Source organism: Phoenix dactylifera, chromosome 7 (genome assembly GCF_009389715.1).
Source record: "Phoenix dactylifera cultivar Barhee BC4 chromosome 7, palm_55x_up_171113_PBpolish2nd_filt_p, whole genome shotgun sequence".
Lineage (NCBI taxonomy): Eukaryota > Viridiplantae > Streptophyta > Magnoliopsida > Arecales > Arecaceae > Phoenix > Phoenix dactylifera.
Window position 1 is genome coordinate 7,062,494 of NC_052398.1, and position 21,199 is coordinate 7,083,692.

The following is a 21,199-nucleotide window of genomic DNA, read 5'->3' on the forward strand; positions in this document are numbered from 1 at the left end:
TGTGGATACTCGAGGCTGCCAGATTTTCGACATCTCAGTTTCTGAAATAGAGCTGACTTCAGCATGGCCCGGCTTGGGCCATGCTCGGCAAGTGCTGCAGGGCAGCTCGGCCATACTTGAGGGAGACTCAGCCACTATAATTGGTTAGTTCAGAGTGGCACCAACGGTGGAGGAGGCCACTCCTTGCTTTGGGATGGTTGAGCTATGATGAGTGGTGGTGTGACCTTTAAGGCCAAGCATGTTTTCAAAGAGACAAACGGAGCCGCAGACTGAGTAGCTTCATATGTGGCTAATCACTTCGGAAGCACTCTGCGGGTCGAGAAAGGAAAGTTGCTTAGAACGCTCTATGACTTATTGTTTTTTGACTTTATTGAATGAATCCGTACTAGAACTGTATGAACTATCCATTTCAGAAGGATTATACATAATCATGGTTGCCAGATTTGAACTAGCCTCGGCAATTGGCCTGACAGAATTAGTTCAAACTTAGTATAAGCATTTATTACATAGGAAACCCTTAAGAAAGTAAGTGACCTAACGTGCTGGACCAGGGGCATGCCCATGATAGACCTAAACGTAGGCCCAATACTCCAATTGTTGCTAGACCTTGATGTATGGGGTTTGAATCCAGCCCGTAGACCAAACAGTCTAGATTTAGATTTACTTGGGTTGACAAGACACGGCAAAATAAGACAAGGCGACGCCGACATTGCCGCGTGCACGCGCATCGCACGTTACCCGCACGAAGAAAACCCATCGCGCGAGGCGTTTCTTGCGCGAGGGGCCAAGGTGCCGGAGCAGTCCTGGAGTCGGGGAGCAAGAAGAGACCACCGTCTCTTTCTTATTTCCACGGGAATACCATGAGAGTAATGGCGGCCACCTTGGTATCGAAGCTGATGAAGAGGACGCGACTTGCAAGGCCATCCCCTTTCTTGGATTCCGCTTCCCGAAATCTCGCCCACCGACCTCACCATCTCTGTACGCCCTCTTATCCCTTATCTTTATCGTCGCTAGGGTTTCTTTCTTGATTTATTCTCCCATTATTCTTGGCCTAGTTCCACTGCAGGGCCTCTGTTCGAACACCGGTCTCATCGCCAAACGCTTTCAAGAACGGGTTTCAAGTCGTCATCCGAGTCGCCGTTTTGGCTTTCTTCTTTATTTCCGGCCGCTTTCTTGGCCGGCGTGTTCGGAATTGGATCGTTAGAAAGGTCTTATGCCGATGTCAGCGAGGTCTCTGCTGCACCTACTCTTTCTTTTTGTTCATCTTCTTGATGTCGTCGCTCTTCTGGTTTCGAAATATCCTAAGCACAGTGACAAGAATCGAGGTTTGGTTGTGTTCTTTTTGCTGCGCCTTTTTGCAGGATGGACCCAAGCCTCTTGCTGCATCGGATTCTGTACCGAGTTTCGGTGGAACGGAAAGCTTGGTCAGTCAAGAAAAGCAGCGTATAGAAGAGTTGCTCAGAAGCAGGGGAATGCCGCGTGGCTCGTATCCGCCCTTCAGTGTTGCGGCCAAGGGTCATAAGGTCGATATTAGCACTGTTCCCTCGATCTCTTGTGATGATCCATGATGCCTTTGTTTAGTTAACCGTACAATTGAAGCTGGCTAGTTGTCAGGCTGCTTTTTTTTTTCCTTTTTTCTTTTTCTTTTTCGGAGTTATGTTATTGTGATTTGTTTACCTTTCTCCTTTTTGGCGACTGTCGGACTGCTCCGAAACTATACCTTAAGCTGGTAGCCGCACGGATTCATGTGCTTGATGATTTTTGCCAGTCCATGGTCTAGAATAGCTTGCAAGTTTTTTCCATGCTTTTCTTTTCTTTTCTCTGCTTCCGATAAGTTTATACTCGATGCTCTTTATATTTCGTTGGCATAGTACCGACAAGAATTTGAGCTCTTACTATTGCTTTTTTGCTAAATTATGTGTAATAGGACGGGCAATTTATTTGTGCTTTGAGTGGCATTGGTGGTGGAATTCACATGCAGTACTAGAACATAGGTTGGCTGGGAAAATTATTCCATGCTCTATAATTGTCCAGTCATCTAAAAGAACAACGTGGAACCCATACAGGAAGCACAGATTCAATCTTTATTGGCTCATTTGAAATTTTCATTCATAGAGTACCAAATTTATCTTATCCAATATGTTAAGCCACACGTTGCTGCTTGTTTAAATATCATTTTGTGTTTGATGGTGAAAAAATCCGTAATTTTTCATTTGCAGCATTTGATTTTGGGTGATACGATTTAAAACTTATTTAGGATCAGAGTGGGCGATGAATCAGTTAAATAACTATAAATGTGAATTGGAGGAAGGAGAAGAATGGGATCAGAAAATATTAAGTTGAACGTAGTATCCAAAGGTTACCATTATAAGCTAAACCAGGAGCATTCGAGGTTATTAAATATAGTCACATGAATGCTTATATCTTCTTTTCACTTTCAAAGCCTACTTATTTTTCGAAGTGACTATATCGACCACTTGACCTTGTGCATGTTGTTTCCACAGTTCATCTCAAAATTCAGTCTGTCGAGTGTTTACTAGTACTCTGTTACTGACTTGATGCTATAAAAATATAATTTCTGTATACTATACAACATGATACAATAATACACTGGATTGTATTTTATTTGCTATTGCTTTGTTTCACAGTGTTCCATGGCTTAGGCTTTATGTAAATACCAACCAAATATGTTTAACAAAAGAAGTTAAGAGTGTTTTTTTTTTTTAATCTGAACCAAATTTTATCCTTTATTCTAATGGTAAGCAACTTATTCTAGTACTCTTATTGGTGAAGGAAGGCCTATGTCCTTTCTCAAATAGTGCAACTGAATGGAGTGCACCTCTTTTGCCCTCTTAATTTATCTTTATCTCTTTTTTTTTCATTTTTTCACCTTAAATCATCTAAATTTTTTCCGAATGTGCTTCTATTTCATATTCTCACTTATTTATTTTCTTTCTTTATTTTGTGGAATTGATAATAGTGTTATGCCTCATATTGATTGCAAAACTAGTTTCTAGTTGATTGAGTTATTCATGTCAATGTTTTATTACTTTACAGAGAGTAGCTTATGTTAATAATGTACATATTTTTTGTAGTTCCTCGATTGTTTCATAGTCCATTCAGATGTTTAAACTAGTTAAATGCTTTTCGTGTTTTTTTAATGACTGTCTAACCATTTTTGACAACATGGTGAGATCCTTCATAAATATAAACTGGATTTTGCAAATATAAGCATGTCTTTGTGTCACCTTTTGAGGTTTAAAACAGTAGACTAGACATTCAATTTCTAAAAAAGTTGAGTGGCTTGAATCAACTTAGGGCTTGTTTGGGTAATCCAACAGGAAATCCAGCTTGAGTCCTCTTGGATTACCTGAAAAGGCCCTTAGAGATAGTACAACATTGGTTGATATCGACACACATAATAGGATATATGTATCCAAAAGATAGCTTGACTTTTAGCTGTCTGATCTTTTGATGTGCAGGCTACTTGTATGGACCTTGATATTAGATTTGCACATATGCAATGTTATCAGTAACTTTATTCCGCAGTTTATTGACTTTATTCTATTGAATAACTTCATGAATACTAGGTCATTGTCAAATTCAAGATTCCTTCTACATGTGAGATATCGCATCTTATTGTGGATCTTGTAACACATCTTGGACTTAAGGCTGAACAGCATGGCAGTGGTTCAGAAATGTTATTACGTGCTTGGGACAGGTTTGTACAAGCAATAATTCTTATAGTTTTCAATTATTTAATATTTGTGCTCTACCATATACAATTCTTTTTATTTCTTCTTGTTAAAATAACCATTTAAATTTTGATCCCCATTCATTTGAGTTCTGAAGCATTTCTGGAATTCTGTACCTTTCTTTGATGGTTAGAAATCTTGTGGTGAGAAACTTCTGAATTTTACTGCAGTTATGGATGAAAGTATGAAACAATGTTGATTTAACTTACGGCTTTATTTTGCCATCTTCATTCTATATACACATCTCTATACTTCTGGCTAACTATTTTGTTTTTTGTTTTCCTGTTCTTAAATTCTTTCTTCAAAGTGAATCAAATGAAGCTGCGAGCTCACCCTTATAGCAGATTAAAAAAAATGAAAACAGAAAAAAGTATGGATCTGCATGGGTGGGTGAGTTAGTGTTAGGTGTTGGGGAATGTGCATGGTGTGTGCGTTTTTGCATTCATGAGTGGAACCTAAATTCTCACTTGGTCCTCTTTCTTTCTCTTTAGGCAAACTCAAAATGGACTTAGAGCAAGTCTTGGTGACAAGACTGAAGGGCCAAGATAAGACATTTAGGGCAACCATTAGCAATGAATGTGAGAAAGACTATATGATAAGTTGTTAGATGGATCAGATTATAAGATGAGATGATTGGGGCTGGTTGACCATGGATTAAGGGGTTATGATCATCATCGAAGAAGTAAAAAGACTATCTAAGACCACTAAGTAGAGGATGTTACCAATATGGTAAATCAAACAACTAATATTTAAGATGTTTGTAAGGTGTTTAGCAACAAGTCAGATTTATCATAATCAAAGTTTCACACTGTGTTGGAGGCAACCTGATGGGATCTGTGCAAGGGTGGCCTGCCATCTGAAGGAAAGACCAAGTACCCCTATGTGTTTGGTTGAACCTGTGCTCATAGGTGAAAATTGTGAAGTGTATCAGTGGTTAGGCATATTGTTTGTCAATAAAAATTGATTTGTTTGCGTAACTGATTGATGAATGATATATATATATATAGATAAAACGATACATAAGAAGAAGTTTGTAAGGAGCCGGTGATTGGAGAATACATAGGGATAATACTTTTTATGTCTTGAGTGTTGTTTGTACAAGGAACTCATAAAGATAAATACTACCATATTAATGGATTAACATTATAAAAGGGGGTTTATGTTACTAAGTTATCACTTCTGAAACACATAGTAAATCATAGCACAGATAAAATGAGTCATGTTCAAGAAATATATCATAGAGTACTGAGTGATTTCCACACCAGAGCGAACAATGTCATAACTAATGAAGTACATATGATTTTTGATGTCCGGAACTCTGCATAGAATGTTCTGTTGGCTTAGTAGAGTTTCTGCTGAAAACTCATGGAGCAAGTTAGAAACTCTTCCGGTCACATTTGCACACGTGCAAAACCACCATAAATCATTAGAATGCTTTTAGAGGGTTGGGCATTAGAGCATTTACTGGATGGGTTGAACGTGGTTTATATTGACCGTTATCCGGTTTGTCACCAACCTGAAAATCACCGTGTCTATTCCATTTTGATGGATCATTCAAGTTAGACTTAGATTAAAATGACTGAGATGTTTGACATGTAGATCTGTTATGGATCATATGAGACCGCCTGACCCGACCTGAAAGTAATCAAATACGTTCTTGTCTATCTAATCTGACCCTCCATGAATTTCATAAACAAATGTGTTGTTGTCAACAAAAACTTGATGAGGTTTTTAACAAAAACTTACCATCTGACCCAAAAAGTCAGATGGATTCTACCTGACTTGAGCTGATTAGATTGTGTAACTAGTAAGCTTGGTTTCCCTACTTACTAACTGGTTAAGGTTGATGGTGGCAAGCTTCTCCCTTGTTCAGAGTGGCCTTAACCAGCTTATGTATCCAATTTATTATGAAGATGTTGAATTTAGAGCTGATTATTGAGAAAGCATGTTGAAAGCATGTGACTACGACATGTACTTAGCAGATCTGTATGCTTAGGATTTTGATGTCTGATGAAATTTCCTCTTATATGTAAAAAAAAATGATATTCTTTCTCAAATTTCGAAGGCATCTACTATGTTGCATGTTTATAACATGTTTCTTCTATAATTTAAAGAATTAACACCATTCTTATTTGTATTGTTATTGTAGTTTGATATTTCTTCTCTCATTCATAGCATAAGATTTTCATTTTTGGGCTTTAGGACAGAGAATAATTTGTGATTAAATTTCTTAATTAATTGTATTTTCTGCTTGTACTTTAATGCATACATAAAGGATGAGGACCTGTGCGGGCATATGCTTCGTCGTACATCAGCTTTGTACTAAGTAGATCTTAGTTACTTATATAGAATCAAAGAACTCAACTAATACCTTCTGACTAGCCTTTTTAGGTGAGGCTCTGGGTTATTACAAAAGAGTTCATTGCTTGCTACAATCGTATAAGGCTTGGACTAACAAACGCAATGATATAGGTTTGATTCTTCAAGAAACAACTTTGTTATGTGAGGACCCGTGCGGGGGTTTGTTTAGTTCCATATTGGCTATGCACTGAGTAAACTTTGGGTACTTATACAAGGCCAAGGAATTCAAATAATAACTTCTAGCTTGCCTTTTCGGGTGAGGTCTTGGATTGTTACAAATGGTATTAAAGCGAATCCGGCCCATGGCTCATATGGTCTAGGGTACGCTGCAACATAAGCCCATTTGGACTGACTACAAGCTAATGATGGTGTTTGTGATTGGATTTGAATGGATTTGGACCTTTATCTTGACGAGAACGCCATGGCTTAAACAAAGGGAGTTTGTGAGGACCGGTACAAATGTGTGTTTAGTCCCAAATTAGCTATGCATTGGGCAGATTTTGTATACTTATATAGAGACACTCAAATAATATCTTCTAGCTAGCCTTTTTAGGTGAGGTCCCAGGTTGTTACAAATAGCATATGCTTTGGTGCAACATTTTGTATATGGAAATTGATCCTATGAATTAGTCAATCATGAGAAGATGTAAACAATGTAGAGATGAAGGCAATATGATACTTGAGATAAACATGTAGATTAGACACAATATATTAAGTATGCAGATAGTAATGCGTGCATGATAGTATCTAGTTTGCCATGGGTTGTTATTTAAGGCATGACGGTAGGTAAAATAGTCTATCTATGGTGCTCCAAGAAGGTAGTTGTTTTTGCAAAACAAACCATTTTTCAAAGCTTTTTCAACTGTCAAGCACTGTTGTTGGGCATCTAACTTCCAAAATGAACATTAGATTGGCTCACGCGTCGTTCACATTCATTGTACTCTTACGTGATGCAGCTTCAGTGCAATGGCTTAGATTAGTTTTTAGGTTAGTTTGGTATCAAGAGCAATGAAAATTGCTTCCTCTTCCCCAAAACTTTCCTGAAACTTGTTCAGCTCATGGTTTTATTCTAACTGTCAAGATTACAGGCTTACAGTTGGCATTTTGGCCCCAATTAATGACCAACCCCTGCTTGTATGATGCTGAAAAAACCGGGTCTACACATTCTGGGAAGGTTATTGGGGAAACATAGCAGTGTCCCAGGAGCAATAAACAGTCGTGTAAAGGGTTTGAGCAAGATGTTGATAGTTTTTTGATTGTGGTTAGACTTCTAGTTCTTTCTTTATTATCAGAACTCCTGAGAACCTTTTTTAGTAATTTTTGTATGGATCTCTTTGTCCTCTCCTCTTTAAGCACAATCTGTTTATGTATTTTTCCCTCGAGATGCTTTTTCCTCACTGTTCTTGGCTGGTGATTACCACAACCTGCCCTTTTTCTGGTGACAAAGACCTCTGCAAAGGCTTGATTCATATCATCTGTATTTGTTATCAAGCTAAACTCCCCTGGTTGTTCTTTTATCACTGTTCTATTACTGCTAGAAAGGAAGCTGTGGTTTATAATCCATTATGTAAGATCTGAATGGCTGTTCACAGAAACATGTTTGCCTTGTTCAGTAGCACATAACCAACCTTTGCAGCTCCTGATCCATAGTTTCTCATCATTACAATTTTTTTCCCCAATTAATTGTTCAAATAATAGTTACAATAGTATTTTTAGAAAAAAAACGAAGACTAAAAGGACATTTGAATCATTACATCTTCATGAGTGTCCATTATTATATAACATTCTCCCATGGCTTTCCTTCTTTTTGTAAATATTGCTAGTTTTCTACCCTATCAATGCTATTTAGCTCTTGTGTCCAGCCATATTGGCAATTTTGGTTATTGTTTTTTCTATGATTGCAATTGCTTTTTTGTTTTACCATTATAGTTATGAACTATTCTACGAGCTTGTTGTGTTGGTCATTTCATTGGATGTTATTAACTTATTACTTTCTCCTTAGATATTCTGGAGTAATTTTATTAGTTATTCTCGCGCAGTATTTATATGTTATGTCTATGCTTTCATAGAAAGTTGGTAATCACTCAAATTATGGATATTATATCTGGGTAATCAATCAAACCATGGATGTTAGATCTTTATAAATATTCACTATCTGTTTTACTGGTATAATTACAGCACTTCTGTTTCAGTGCAGCTGCATGGCAGATAACTCTTAACTCTCCAGAAAACGTGAAGGATGACAATGGAGAAAAACATGGGGGCAGTTTCTGCATTTTGCTATTTGAGTCCCTTGTTGGTTCTGAGTATTGTGTTAGTTCTTCTTTTCTTCCTTTTCTTTTGGCTAATTAAGTCATTAGCATTGTGCTTTCTGCCATTATAATCTTTGTCCGTTAGGTTGTATATTGAATTTAATTAAACCAGTCATTTTCAGAAGTTTCTAACCAAGCTGTTCTTCAGGAGATTGAGTTCATAAAACAGGGAAGCTTTAGCTTCAAAGAACTTGATGCCTTGGTGAGCGCACTAAAACTAGCTGGTAGAAAGGATGTCAAAAAATCAGTAGGAAAGAGCCCAAAGGGGCGTGAGTTCAAAAGAGACAATAATCATGGTGGTGCACAAACGTCTTCTGTGGAAAAAGCAGTGTCTGCTTTAGAGGCCATGGGTGTAAGAGTCTATGGATTTGATGGAACTTGTGGTGCTCCCATGGACGGGATGATATCATGGGATAACATTGCAGGATATGATCAGCAGAAACGGTATAAATATGATAATGAATAATTTTCCTTTTAACCATTTATTATTTGATAGTTGTCTTGTAGACTACGTGCATCTGAATTTTTTTTTTTTAAAATTTTGCATCATGCACAAACCTTTGTATAAGCGCCAATACAAAGGTAATGGATATTTAAATACAAGGTGAATGCCCAAATCTGGTAAATAGCTATTCAATTCTTTTCTCCCTGACATCAGTATTGTGCGACAATGAATCGTAGAGAGAACCTAATGAAGCATTTTATATTTTTTATATGTTTGAATTATGCTTTTTGATGGCTATATATATCTTTTGCATCATTGGAGACTGTAGATTATACGACACTTTGGTTCTAGTTGAATGTTGCACATCTGGTTTTTATGTCTAAATTTAAAAAAAAGGTGGCTAAGCCTCCTTTTCCATAAAAAAAAAGAGGAAAAATTAAAATGAGTGTACCCGCCTGCAGCAAAGAAGGAGCCTCACAGGTCATCATTAGACTTGCGTAGTCTTCTATACCCCCAATTTTCTGCTGTTCATGCTTATGTCATGATGGGTTTTTCGTTATTTGAACACCTAGGTAATTGGATGTAGGAAGGTGAGCTTGGTATACCCCTTTTTCATTAATGCAAATTAGTTATTATCAAGGGATAGTATGTTTGTTTCGACAAATGGTGATTCCACATACTGCATACATATAACTGTTAGTGACCGGGCTTGCCTGGATGCAATCTGACCTTTATGGTGAATGCCCATGCCTTGTGTCAGCCCTGGATTATTATCTTGATTCATGCCTAGTCGTTGCCTGATCTGAAGTCTGTAGGAAGAACCTAGCCTAGTGAACATGTAGATTTTAGATTGTGGTTGAGGGTTTAGGTGTCAGCATAGGCTGCAGGTCTGCTGTGGCCAAGGAAGCTGGGGTTAACTGATGTCTGAGAGGGGTCAAAATGTTAACAGGCGTAAGGTAAAGCTATGTCATACTGTGATGTGTTTGATGCTACAACATGGAAGGTTTGAGGAGACTGCAGAATGTGAGGACTTTGGAGGAGAGGCTGGGAATGAGGATTGGAAGAGGGAAGGAGTGTGAGGAGAGTGGAGAGGTGGACAAGGATGCAAGAAATAGGAGAGGGAAAGAAGAGGAGAGATGAGAAGACTGAGAATGAGTTGATGAGGAGAGATGAGAGGATTGAGAATGAAGTGGCGAGGAGAGATGTTGGGTGGAGAAAGTTTAGATTTTGACTGTTAGTTTTCTTCGGCATTTTTCATGTTTTGAGTGCCCTCTATCATATGTGCGAGCTACAGCCACTAGTTGGTTCTATGTTCAATAATCTTTTGAATTAAGAAGAAAACTCACAGGCTTTATGCTTTGAAATGAAAGGGGAAAGGCTAGTGACGTTTATTTGACAGGATAACTTCTAGGACATTTTCTGCTAAACAAGATTGTTAAGATATTCTCTAACTTCATGCTTTCTTCTCCAGTTTTTTCTAAAGTTGTCTTTTGTCTTCCTATGCAAATTATGGCATTATTATGATTGAAATTCATAGGGAAATAGAGGACACCATACTTTTGGCATTACAATGCCCTGAAGTGTATGATGATATTGCTCGTGGAACCCGTTCTAAATTTGAGAGTAATCGACCTCGCGCTGTCCTTTTTGAAGGTCCACCAGGTTAGTTGATTATGATTTAAAATTTTACTCAGACTCAGAGGTTATGCTGTTGTTCATGCATTGAAGGGAAAACTAGTTACATATTGTTGGATTCACCCTGCTTCTCTCTCTGTTGAATGGAGAAAGCATATAGCATTTTAAGCATTTCAAGATTCTATCTCTATCTTTTCTTTTGTGCCCCAAGAGAAATATATGTTTTTATGCTTTAAGCTTTTTAAATGATAGATCTCGTTGGAACTATTTGCACTTGTAGAATTAGGGCATGCCTTTTCATTTGGATGTACTATATAGTTAGCAATGAATACTGTCATTGTTGGTTCCAGACCTGGATGGTAAGGTGAAGGGTGGATGTTTGGTTGAGAACTGATTGTTAAACAGCATGTCCAACAATATGTTCACGAATGCTAAGGCATTTAACATCATAGGATTGGCAAATGAGGATTAAAATGAAACCGATCCCAGTTAATTGGGAGAAGGTTTCGTGATTATGGCTCATTTAGTTAGAAATAGTGTGCATTATTATAAATTAGTTCAATCCAGTAATTGTTGTATACATGCACAATTGTCTCTTTAAAAGAATAATCTTTATTTAGCACCATATGTATGTGTATCCAAGGTTTGCGGAACGGTCCCAAATAGCCCGGTTCAAAGCATCTCGGGTCGTACCGACGGCAGACCAGGACGGTTCCGCCATTGAAACTGAGAGGACTAGTCGGAGGGGAAGAAGTAGAAGAAAAAAAGAGAGCGGGGAAGGGAGGGAGAGAGAGAGGAAGGAAGAGAGTGGTTCGGGCCGGCCGGGGAGCCTCTAATGAACCTTGTTCCAAACCTTAAGAACCTACCCGCAAAATCAAGGTAAATTTTCTCCAGTGAACCAAAACACAATTGTCAATCAATTTGTCTTCTGGTATAATTTTTCTAATTATCTAATAGGAACTGGTTGTTGAGTGCTTTGCAAAGATAAGAGATCTAATACATATATATATAGATACACACAAGAACGGCCTAACCAGTACCGGGCATTGTACCGGTTGCCCAACGGGACAAGTCTGTACGGGCCTACGTCATGTCGTGCCGTGCCGTGCCCATACCGACATATCTACGGTGGGGGAGAGGGAGAACGAGAGAGGAAAAGAGAAAGAGAGAGCGGGGGATGGAGGAAGAGGGAGAGGAGGGAAGAGAGAGGCCAGGGTCGGCTGGCGGAAGCCGAAGAGCCTCCGTGCGAAGGAGGCGAAGGCTGGGAAGACGCGGAGGCGGGGCCCGGAGGGGGGCCTTTTATTTTTAGGTTTTTTAAGTTGAAGTCGGCAAACCCATTAAGTGAAGTCGGCAATAGGTTTGCCGACTTCAACTTAAAAAATCCAAAAATAAAAGGGGCCCGGAGGTGGAGTCCTGCCTCCACGTCTCTCCAGCCTCCACCTCCTACGCAAGGCCGGCCCAATCGTTAAGCGACTTAAGCGATTGCCTAAGGCCCCGACCCAAAGAAGGCCTACCGCAGGAAAGGCCTCAATGACAAAATGGAAAGGAAAAAGGCCCTTCTATGAGTTTGCTTTAGGCCGGCCCACTGCAAGGAAAGCCTCAAAGATAAAACGGCCTTAGGCTTCTAAATATATTGGGCCGCTCCTGCTCCTACGTGCGGAGGCTCTCCGACTTTTGCTAGCAGGCCCTGGCCTCTCTCTTCCCTCATCTCCCTCTCTCTCCCTCCTCCGCTCTCTCTCTCTTTTCCTCTTTCGTTCTCCCTCTCCCCCGCCGTAGAAGATGTGTCGATATGGGCCCGGCCCGGCATGTTACAGCACGGCGTGGACCCGTATCGACTCATTCTGCCGAGCAATCGGTACGGTGCCCAATACCTGTTCCACCGTCCTTGTGTGTATCTATATATATGTATCAGGTCTCTTATCTTTGTAAAGCACTCAGCAGCCAATTCCTATTAGAAAAATTGATTGACAATTGTGATTTGGTTCACCGGAGTCTCGAAATTTACCTTGATTTTGTGGGTAGGTTTGCTAGGTTTGGAACAAGATGCCTAAGCTCAAATATTGAAAGATGTCTTGTGCCCTAACAAGGATATATTGAAAGCAGAGTATATGATAGTTTATAACCATGACATCATTTCGGAGAAAAGCTATTTTTTAGGCATTACATAATCATGTACTGGATCTAAATAGAAATTTCTTTCAGTGAGAGAAGATATTTATCTGTAGTTCTCTTTTTGTTGTGTGTTTTAACAGTATAAATTACTTGTGAATCCATAGGTTAAAAGTACATATAGTTAATCATTAAGTCAGTTGTTGCCTATGATTGATTATTTTTAATGTTCAGTAATGCTAAACACGTACTTGCCCACTGAGAAAGATAACTTGATTCCAAGGGAAGAAAAACACTTCATATGCTCTTTTTTGATTTTTTCAAATTCTCTGTTGGTCTTTTATTTAACCTGCTAGGATAGGGTCATTATTGTATTGGACTTATTTTTTCTACAACTGTGAATTTTAGGGACTGGGAAGACATCTTCTGCTCGTGTAATTGCTAAGCAAGCGGTATGGCATCTATATCTGTTCTTAATCTGTTGTTCACTTTCTCCTTTGCTGCATTGTCAAAGAGATTTCCTGTTCATGTTGTTGAGTATGCTATTTTTGTTATCCAAACGGTACAGTTTCTTGGATGTACTTTTTTGTGTTCAAGCTATTAACTGCTTTAAGTTCTCCCCTGAAGGAAGCAAATTCTACTTATGCTATTAATTGAATACAACATGCGATATTTTGTTCAAAGTCTATTAAGATGATAATGGTTTTAAGTGTCGTACTTTAGTATAGAAGGGATTCCCTTTAAGCATTTGGTGGATGTTGAATCACCAATTATCATGAAGAGTATAGACTATGAACCTCAGCTCAAGCAAGTAGTACAGGGGTAGTGTTGTTTATTTCTGTTATTAATATTTATGAGACATAACTTTCTTCACTTTCACAATATAACTTGCTAATCACACAAAAAATATATTCCGTGGAAAATTGTCACTGCACAACTGGTGTTATCCAAGTGTTTTTTGAAAAATATGATTTACTATATTTTATTTTTACAAATACATCATGTATTGTCATTTACTATTATGTTCGCATGGTCTTGTTGTTGCAGGGTGTTCCATTGCTTTATGTGCCATTGGAGGTCATCATGTCAAAATATTATGGTGAAAGTGAGCGGTTGCTAGGGAATGTTTTTTCTCTTGCTAATGAGCTTCCTAATGGAGCTATCATTTTTCTAGATGAGGTATTTGGGGCCACTTTTATTATATATTCTTGTACAAGCAAAGTTAAAACTATCATTGATATGATCAAGGTCCGCAATCTCGGTACCGGGTACTGTATTGGTACCTTATTGGTTTGGTATAATACGGGTCGGTATGGTGCGGTATGCATCTTGTACTGAAATAGCCCTCCAACCATTTTTTTTTACTTTCTATCTCGATACGCCTTGGTAAGGGGTGGTACATTACCTTGGTACGTCTTGGTACGGGATGATACAAGGCAATACAGGATCTATAGTTCTGTACTTATCCGAATTTGAATTTCATACCGGTTCCCATCCGATGTGGTACGGTACGCCCCATATTGGGTGGTATGGGAATTCGTAGATGTGATTTTGTACTTGATACATATATGGTTATGCTTATAATTATGTAAATTAGTGTGAGGTATTGGATTCCTCAAACTAAAACTTCAAATGCTGATTCTAGATAAGATTTTCATATACATGTAAAGTGACGTTCAAAATACGAAGTATTGAACCTATATCGCATATGCCATGTTGTGCTCAGTATCTACAAAGGGTATTGATTGAGACACTTTGACACAACTCGCACACCCTTGGTATTGGCCTATTTTGGTCTCCATGTTTTGTTTTCCTTTTTCTTATGTTTTATTTCCTTATCGCTATGTTTTTGCAAGAAATATGGTAAAAGTATCGATTTAAGTGCTCCAGTCATGTTTCTTGGTATGTGCTGAAATTTTTGTGTTGTATGTTGATGACATAACATCATATAACTTCAAATTAAAGATACATTTAGAATATAGATGCATTAGAATTATCAATTGAAGTGCAATTGGGTTTAGGGTTGTATCAATTGAAATTCCATGGGATCTAGGCATGAATATGGGGATTAAAACATCATTAGATCCATAAAGAACAAAATTCTCATTATTTTTTCAAATTAAATACTACATAGTTCTTGGATTTTTCAAGAAATTAAAAAATGGGAAGGGGTGGAGACAGATTTACCAAACTAGAATGCTCTTCTGGACCAAAAACTCCATTATCCTTGCTTTATTCCCATGAAACTTACCTTTTAATAGTTGCTGGCTTCTTCCTCTGCCCGTTCCAACCTTTAAATGGCAGAGAACAGGCTCTAAAAAGCACAAGAAACCCATCTTGAGTGGTATTGCTCGGTTGGCCCCTGGTGCAGGTTAGCCTGGGGCCGATCTGCCTCGTATTGGTCGATATGGGCGGTTTGGGCCCAGTTTGGCTGATTCCAGAGCATATTGGTCTTTCCCCTACCGGCTCCTGGCCTTTAACTCTATGTACCAGATTGTGTAGGTCCAGTATGAGCAGCTTCTAAATCCTTGGTGTATTTATGTGCCATAATTTCAGAAATGAATGTATTACCTTAGTTGAGAGAGACAAAGTATGATGTACAAATCCAGGCATAGAAATGCTGTGGCTTTTTTGCTATGTTATCCTTTAATATGTATGTATGTATGTATGGACACCCGTCACACACGCAGGCACACATAGTGAGTGAGCGAGAGAGAGAGAGAGTGGCTTGTATTCATATGTGGAGTGATATGGATCTCTTCACAGCTTTCTTCTATTTGTATAGGTTGATTCTTTTGCAGTTGCTCGAGATAGTGAAATGCATGAAGCTACGCGTAGGATTTTGTCAGTAATATTACGACAGGTGGGGTTATTTTTACTTTTATTTTATTGTTACTCCATATCAATAATTTTATCATTTTAGGCCGTGCACCCTATCTCCAAACTGTGTTTTAGTTTCATTCATGCATTATGATGATGGTAGATTGATCTAGATAATTGGATTGGCAATGTAAAATTTTGATATTTTTAAACTGATAGAAATATAAAGAATAATGAAGATGAAGTTCTAGAGCAGATAAGAGACATAGAAACCATATTCATTTATTATTGATAAAACATATTTTGTATAGAAGGTTCTCTTCTTTCTCTTGCCAAATCATACTCTCTCACACCTGCTGATGTTCACACCTATAGTCATGTTTGAGCTAAACACCATAGTATAGACTATAGAGATTGTGTATCAATAGAATTTAACTTGAAGTTAGAAGTTAAGATAGGCACTAGAAAAATTCGTGATACTTTAGTTGTTCTGGACCTTCTGGTTAGAAACACTAGTGGGTTAGTTTGTTCGAGCAGATCTGGGCCTTGCTCATTATGTTTTCCAGCTTAGGTTCAAATTGCTTAACTCTTCACATAATAGGATTTAGGACATAAAAAAGAAAAAGAAAAGTGGAAATTCAAATGTATAAATTGAACAAAATGTTTTTCTATGCTTGCAAAGCATAAATTTGATTAGATTGCTAATTTGAAAGTATAATGATGCATCTGTAATTAATTGAGTACTTTACATAAGCACAATTTTAATAATGATGTTCCGGCTTGTTTGTTCTGCAAACAAACCTGATGTGTCACTAGATCAATTACTCCTTCAGATGGCAATGTCATGTTTAGAATAAAATGGTAAAGTTGAAGGATCATCTTAGCTGCTGCTTCATACTTAAGCATTAAGTCAGGATTAGGAGTTCGGAATTCATTGTCAAGTTACATTCTGATTTCCTCCTGAATTCACTTGAGAATTGGTGAAAAAAGGGTGTGGCAACTCTTTTTGTACATTGCATCTAATACATACTATTAAAAGGTTATGGTTTTTTAAGTTGACTAAGTCTTAATGTGATTATAGATTATAAATTACAAGTGCTGTATTTCAGGCACCTGCATTGCATGTGATAAATTTGTTCTAAAAGATTAGTTATCAGTGATAGACTCATGTTACTGTGTACCATCATTTCATTTTCTCAAACATGGTCAATAGAGTTAATCTGACTAAGTGTGTATTTCCAAAAAAAGGGTATTGCATTTATCAAAATCCAGAACTTAAGTAGTGATATAATTTTCTCTCAAAATAATACGTGATATAAGTGTTCGATTTGTTCGCCTATGCTTCTTCCTATGGATATGCCGGAATGGTTGATGTTTGAGGAGATTTTTGATTCAGGTTTTAATACCAGCTTCACTGATTGAAAGTTCTATATTTTCTTCCTCTTTTTTATGGGGTTGAACTGGTGATAGTGTTGTTACACTTGTGTGATTTATATCAAGCCATTAATGCACGGTCTGCTTTTTTGCAGATTGATGGATTTGAGCAAGAAAAGCGAGTAGTGGTTATAGCTGCAACCAATAGAAAGCAAGACCTTGATCCTGCTCTCATCAGGTGAACTTCTATGATGTTTTTTTCCTGTGTGGAGTTAGTGGACGTTGCTGAATCTGTCATGGTTCTTTCTGTATGCTATACATGCTATTGATTGATAAGAGCAATCAATTTTTGCATGTGCATCTTTTCTTCCAGCCGCTTTGATTCAATGATTTCATTTGGTCTACCTGATCAACAAACTCGTGAAGAAATAGCTGCTCAGTATGCAAAGCACCTAAAAAAGTCTGAATTAGTCCAGTTTGCCTCAGCTACAGAAGAGTAAGTGCTTCCATTACTCAAGATAGTTAACCAACTGCATATAATTTGTTGGCTATTTTTCCTTCCATCCTTTTCTGAAGTCTAATTAATGGCTGGCTTTAGACATGTTTATCTCAATAAAGCAAGATCTTCAAGTCTCTTTCTCTGAACTTGTTTGTTGCAGAACAAGGTCGTGAGATGTTTAGACTTTAGAAGGTTGTCTTGATACTAGTAGATTGGAGTTGAACTTTTTTAGGGCCTTTCTGGATGGCTGGGTATGTTATTCATTGGATAAGACCCAAATAGAGTTTAAAGTGAAAAGGGGAGGAACTTTAGGAGAGAAATGATTAATGGAACAGAAACCACCCAGAGCCCTTAATTCCTGAAAAATTGGGATTCTGTTCTATTTGAGAGGTGATTTTCTTATGTGGGCTGCTATGAACCAGAATTTCCCATCATGGTTTTTGCTCACTGTCTATTGAATAATTTCTCCTCAAACTCCTAATTTTCTGGCTGTGTATAGATTAAAGCAAATCCTATTGCCGGATAAGATGCTCTAGTGTCCAAACAGGGCCTTAATGGTACGGGTGACATGGACACAGTAACCATATGTGACATTTGTTGATCCATCACAGTTGTTGATCTTTTCTCATACCTACTGAATTATTAGTTATATGTTGGTTTGGTACCTAGCATGAAGGTTGTCATTATATCAAGTTTTATATTCATAAACTGGTTCTGTATAATCATATTCTGCTATTATAAATATTTACAATATTAGTTGTTTAAGAGTAAGTTTGTTAAACAGTAGTTCTTTATGTATAAAAAAAAACAGTAGTTCTGTAAGATTTTCATTAGTTTTCAAAGATTAATTCCTCATCCATTCAAGCTTTGAGCCTCAAAATAGCAAAACCATGAACCTAAAGATCATAATAGGTTTCCTTGGGGTATTTTAGCCATCTACTCTTCAAGCTGAAACTGCTGAAACATAAAGAACTACTGTCTGGCCTGACCGAAACCAGAACCAAGTTTTGAAACATGGGTTTCACACATTAGTTGTCTGGCCTAAAGTCATCACTTTTTTTTTCTAGTTTCATTATCTTGCATTGTTCTATAGCATCATCTCTATAATTAGCATTTGTTAAGGCTTAGGCCTTGTTTGGGATTGCTGTTGGCAGTAGAGCTTTTAGGACTTTTAGAAGTAGAGCATTTGGAAAGTAGAACTTTTGGAAGTAGAGTTTTTATAAAAAAACTATTTGTTGTTTGGTAACTACATTTCTAAAGTGTTGTGAAACTTTAATATATGTTTGGTAACCAAAATGAGAAAATACTTTTGATACGATAAAATGACAATAAAGGATATTTTACATACTAATGCATATTGGAGTATAATATAATAAAATATTACATATTATTACATATTAAAATATTATTATTTTGTACAATATTATTATAATATAGTGTAATATAATATTGAATACTATAGTATAATAATAATATAGCATAATATGATATGATATAGTAATGTATTATTAATAATACAATATTACTACAATATTATATAATTTTATTATAATTATAACATAATATGTAATATAATATAATATAATAATATTGTAATATAATATGGCAACATAATATAATATAACAGATTAGAATCTAATCTAATAATAGATTATATTATATTATGGCATGAATGGTGGGTTAAATGAGTACCAAGAAACAGCGAATAACTTTGTTTTCTGGTTGGTTAAGGGCTGAATACCAATGTTATTGTCCAGGCGGTGGTTAACTACTCAGCATCCAAGCAATGCTCTCTGAATTGTTAAAATTTTCTGAATTGTTAAAAACCTTTGAATTATTCTTAATTTGTCCTTCGCTGAATGATTTTCTGAACTGCTTCCTATAACAAGTCAGTTAAAGATTTGTTTAATACTAAATTATTTACAGATTCTATGATTTATTCTGGACTGATTCAAGAAATCTTTATGAATTACAAAGTTATGGACTATATGAAGTTGTTGTGCTAAAACTCATTATCCCCTTTGTCAATGGAAAAGCTCGGGTTCAATGTTTCAGCAATTCCTAAGACTCTGAAGTTCATTTGTTTAGTTACTCGTGGTTTAGATGTCATCGGATTCCCTATTCAGTTTTACAAAAGGCAACATCTCTGGGGAGGTGCCAGCAATCATCATGCCTCATGACTTGCATGACTTGCAAATGCAGATACGTTTTGGCACACTTGTTTCTGTTTAAGAAACAGTTCACTCTTGAGCACTAAACTTTCAAAAGCAAGCACTAGCATATTATGTTTGTGCGCCTTGAACCATGATCACATTATATGATGGAAGAAGTAGCGAGGTGACAATGTGCCCTTGTGTCATCTTGGTTCAGTAATGTCAATATTTGATATTTGATTGTATGAGAACTGCGATGATTCTTTTCCCATATAAACCAGCTAACGGCATATCAGAAAAGCTAAAAATTTTGCAATCATCGCAATGAATCCCTTTTGAAGATTATGCACAGAAAAGGTAAAACTCAAGATAAGGGGCAAAACACAGGCCTTGTTTTGAAATCCTTCATTAGCAGGAAATGTTGAGAAGTCTTATGATTTTCATTATGCCCTCCAGAGCTGCAAGATTTGAAGATTTCTTGACTTAATACCATTGTTATTTATGCTTTACTATTTGTTGTAATTATGGCATTTGCAGGGATGTGATTGTTCATGAAGTAGATGTCGGTTGGATACGTAATTTCAGCTTGTTATATAATTTGGTATATTCTTGGTGCATGAAATGTTGTAGTTTGTTAAAGAGAGCCAGCACCAACTTTTCTGACCTACATATTATTCTTTTTGTAAGCAAATTTAGATTATGCTTTATTGGTATGATCCCCTGTCTGTGAATGACCATAGATTGCATGTTGTGTTTTAGAATGTCTGGGAGAGATATCAGGGATGTGTGCCAACAAGCTGAAAGGCATTGGGCTTCAAAGGTATGACTTTGAATTTTGTGTTTTTTTCGTATCATTTCTTTTGCCATGGTTTGTGTATGAGATTGCATGCTTGCGATAGGTAATAAGAGGCCAAGCATTGAAAGATGTTGAGGGCGGAATAAATCTTCCACCTATCGAAGAGTATATTAAGTGTGCCGAGCAGCGGCGAGAAGCTTTGTCAGCTACCGTGGAAAGAAGTTCCAGGTCCCCATGGAAGCCCTTAGCACTTGCATGAGGAAATTATTATTTGCGTTGAGCATTATTGTTCTTTTTTTCTGTATAATTGGTAAAGAAAAATATTAAAATGGTAAGTAAACTTGCTTGACCCATTGTGGTCAACAAAGGGAGAACTACAAAGCAAGGGAGTCTTTCCTACAAATTCATCCCCAGTTAGCGTATCTGCTTCTACAAAACTTCAGTGGAAATATGGAATGAGGCCATAGTTGTGAAAAGCTTGTAAAAGTTAGTTTTTTGTAATTGATGGTCATCTATGATGACTGTCTTTAACCTTTGTTTTCCAATGCAATTTTTCTCTTGAAGCATGCTTTCACAATGACGAAGTGAAGTGACTTTACGGTGATTAAATGTTACCACTCTATAGTAGGACATAATTTTGGTTCTGTCAAGTTGCGAACCAAATCATTTGGCTTGGGTCGGGTTGTGGGCGGGAGGAGATGGACTCGCGAGACAAGTTTCGTGGCTTGACCCAATCAAATTTGATCTGGCCCAACATAGGCCGACCCATCCTACTCTCGATCGCATGATTCAACATCTGGCCTCTACAGTGAAAGAATATCAGTCGGTGCCTTCGTTTCTGGGTTCTAAATCCAGGTCGTGATGAATATTTATTGTACTTTCCGAAGTAAAAAAGCAAAAAAAATAAATCAACTTGATATGATGCAATCCAACATGCCCA

At 37.3% G+C, this 21,199-nt stretch overlaps 1 protein-coding gene across 4 annotated transcripts; it reads left to right on the forward strand.

The window, feature by feature from the left end:
- Positions 1–784: 784 nt before the first annotated feature.
- Positions 785–20,839, forward strand: LOC103710008 (ATPase family AAA domain-containing protein 1-A). 4 transcript variants are annotated; one of them, XM_008795573.3, is made up of 14 exons: positions 785–978; positions 1,067–1,230; positions 1,362–1,523; positions 3,591–3,721; positions 8,314–8,429; positions 8,577–8,872; positions 10,411–10,535; positions 13,026–13,069; positions 13,665–13,796; positions 15,403–15,480; positions 16,967–17,049; positions 17,185–17,307; positions 20,223–20,283; positions 20,363–20,839. In XM_008795573.3, exons 4-14 carry the CDS (start codon positions 3,682–3,684, stop codon positions 20,516–20,518), a joined length of 1,254 nt encoding a protein of 417 aa, XP_008793795.2. In that variant the 5' UTR covers positions 785–978; positions 1,067–1,230; positions 1,362–1,523; positions 3,591–3,681; the 3' UTR covers positions 20,519–20,839. The 4 variants fall into 4 exon arrangements, 3 of the variants coding, with proteins under 3 accessions (XP_008793795.2, XP_008793790.2, XP_038984075.1); XR_005512509.1 differs by having other exon boundaries at positions 791–978; positions 8,309–8,429; positions 17,151–17,307; positions 20,363–20,529; XM_008795568.3 differs by having other exon boundaries at positions 791–978; positions 8,309–8,429.
- The last annotated feature ends 360 nt before the right edge of the window (positions 20,840–21,199 follow it).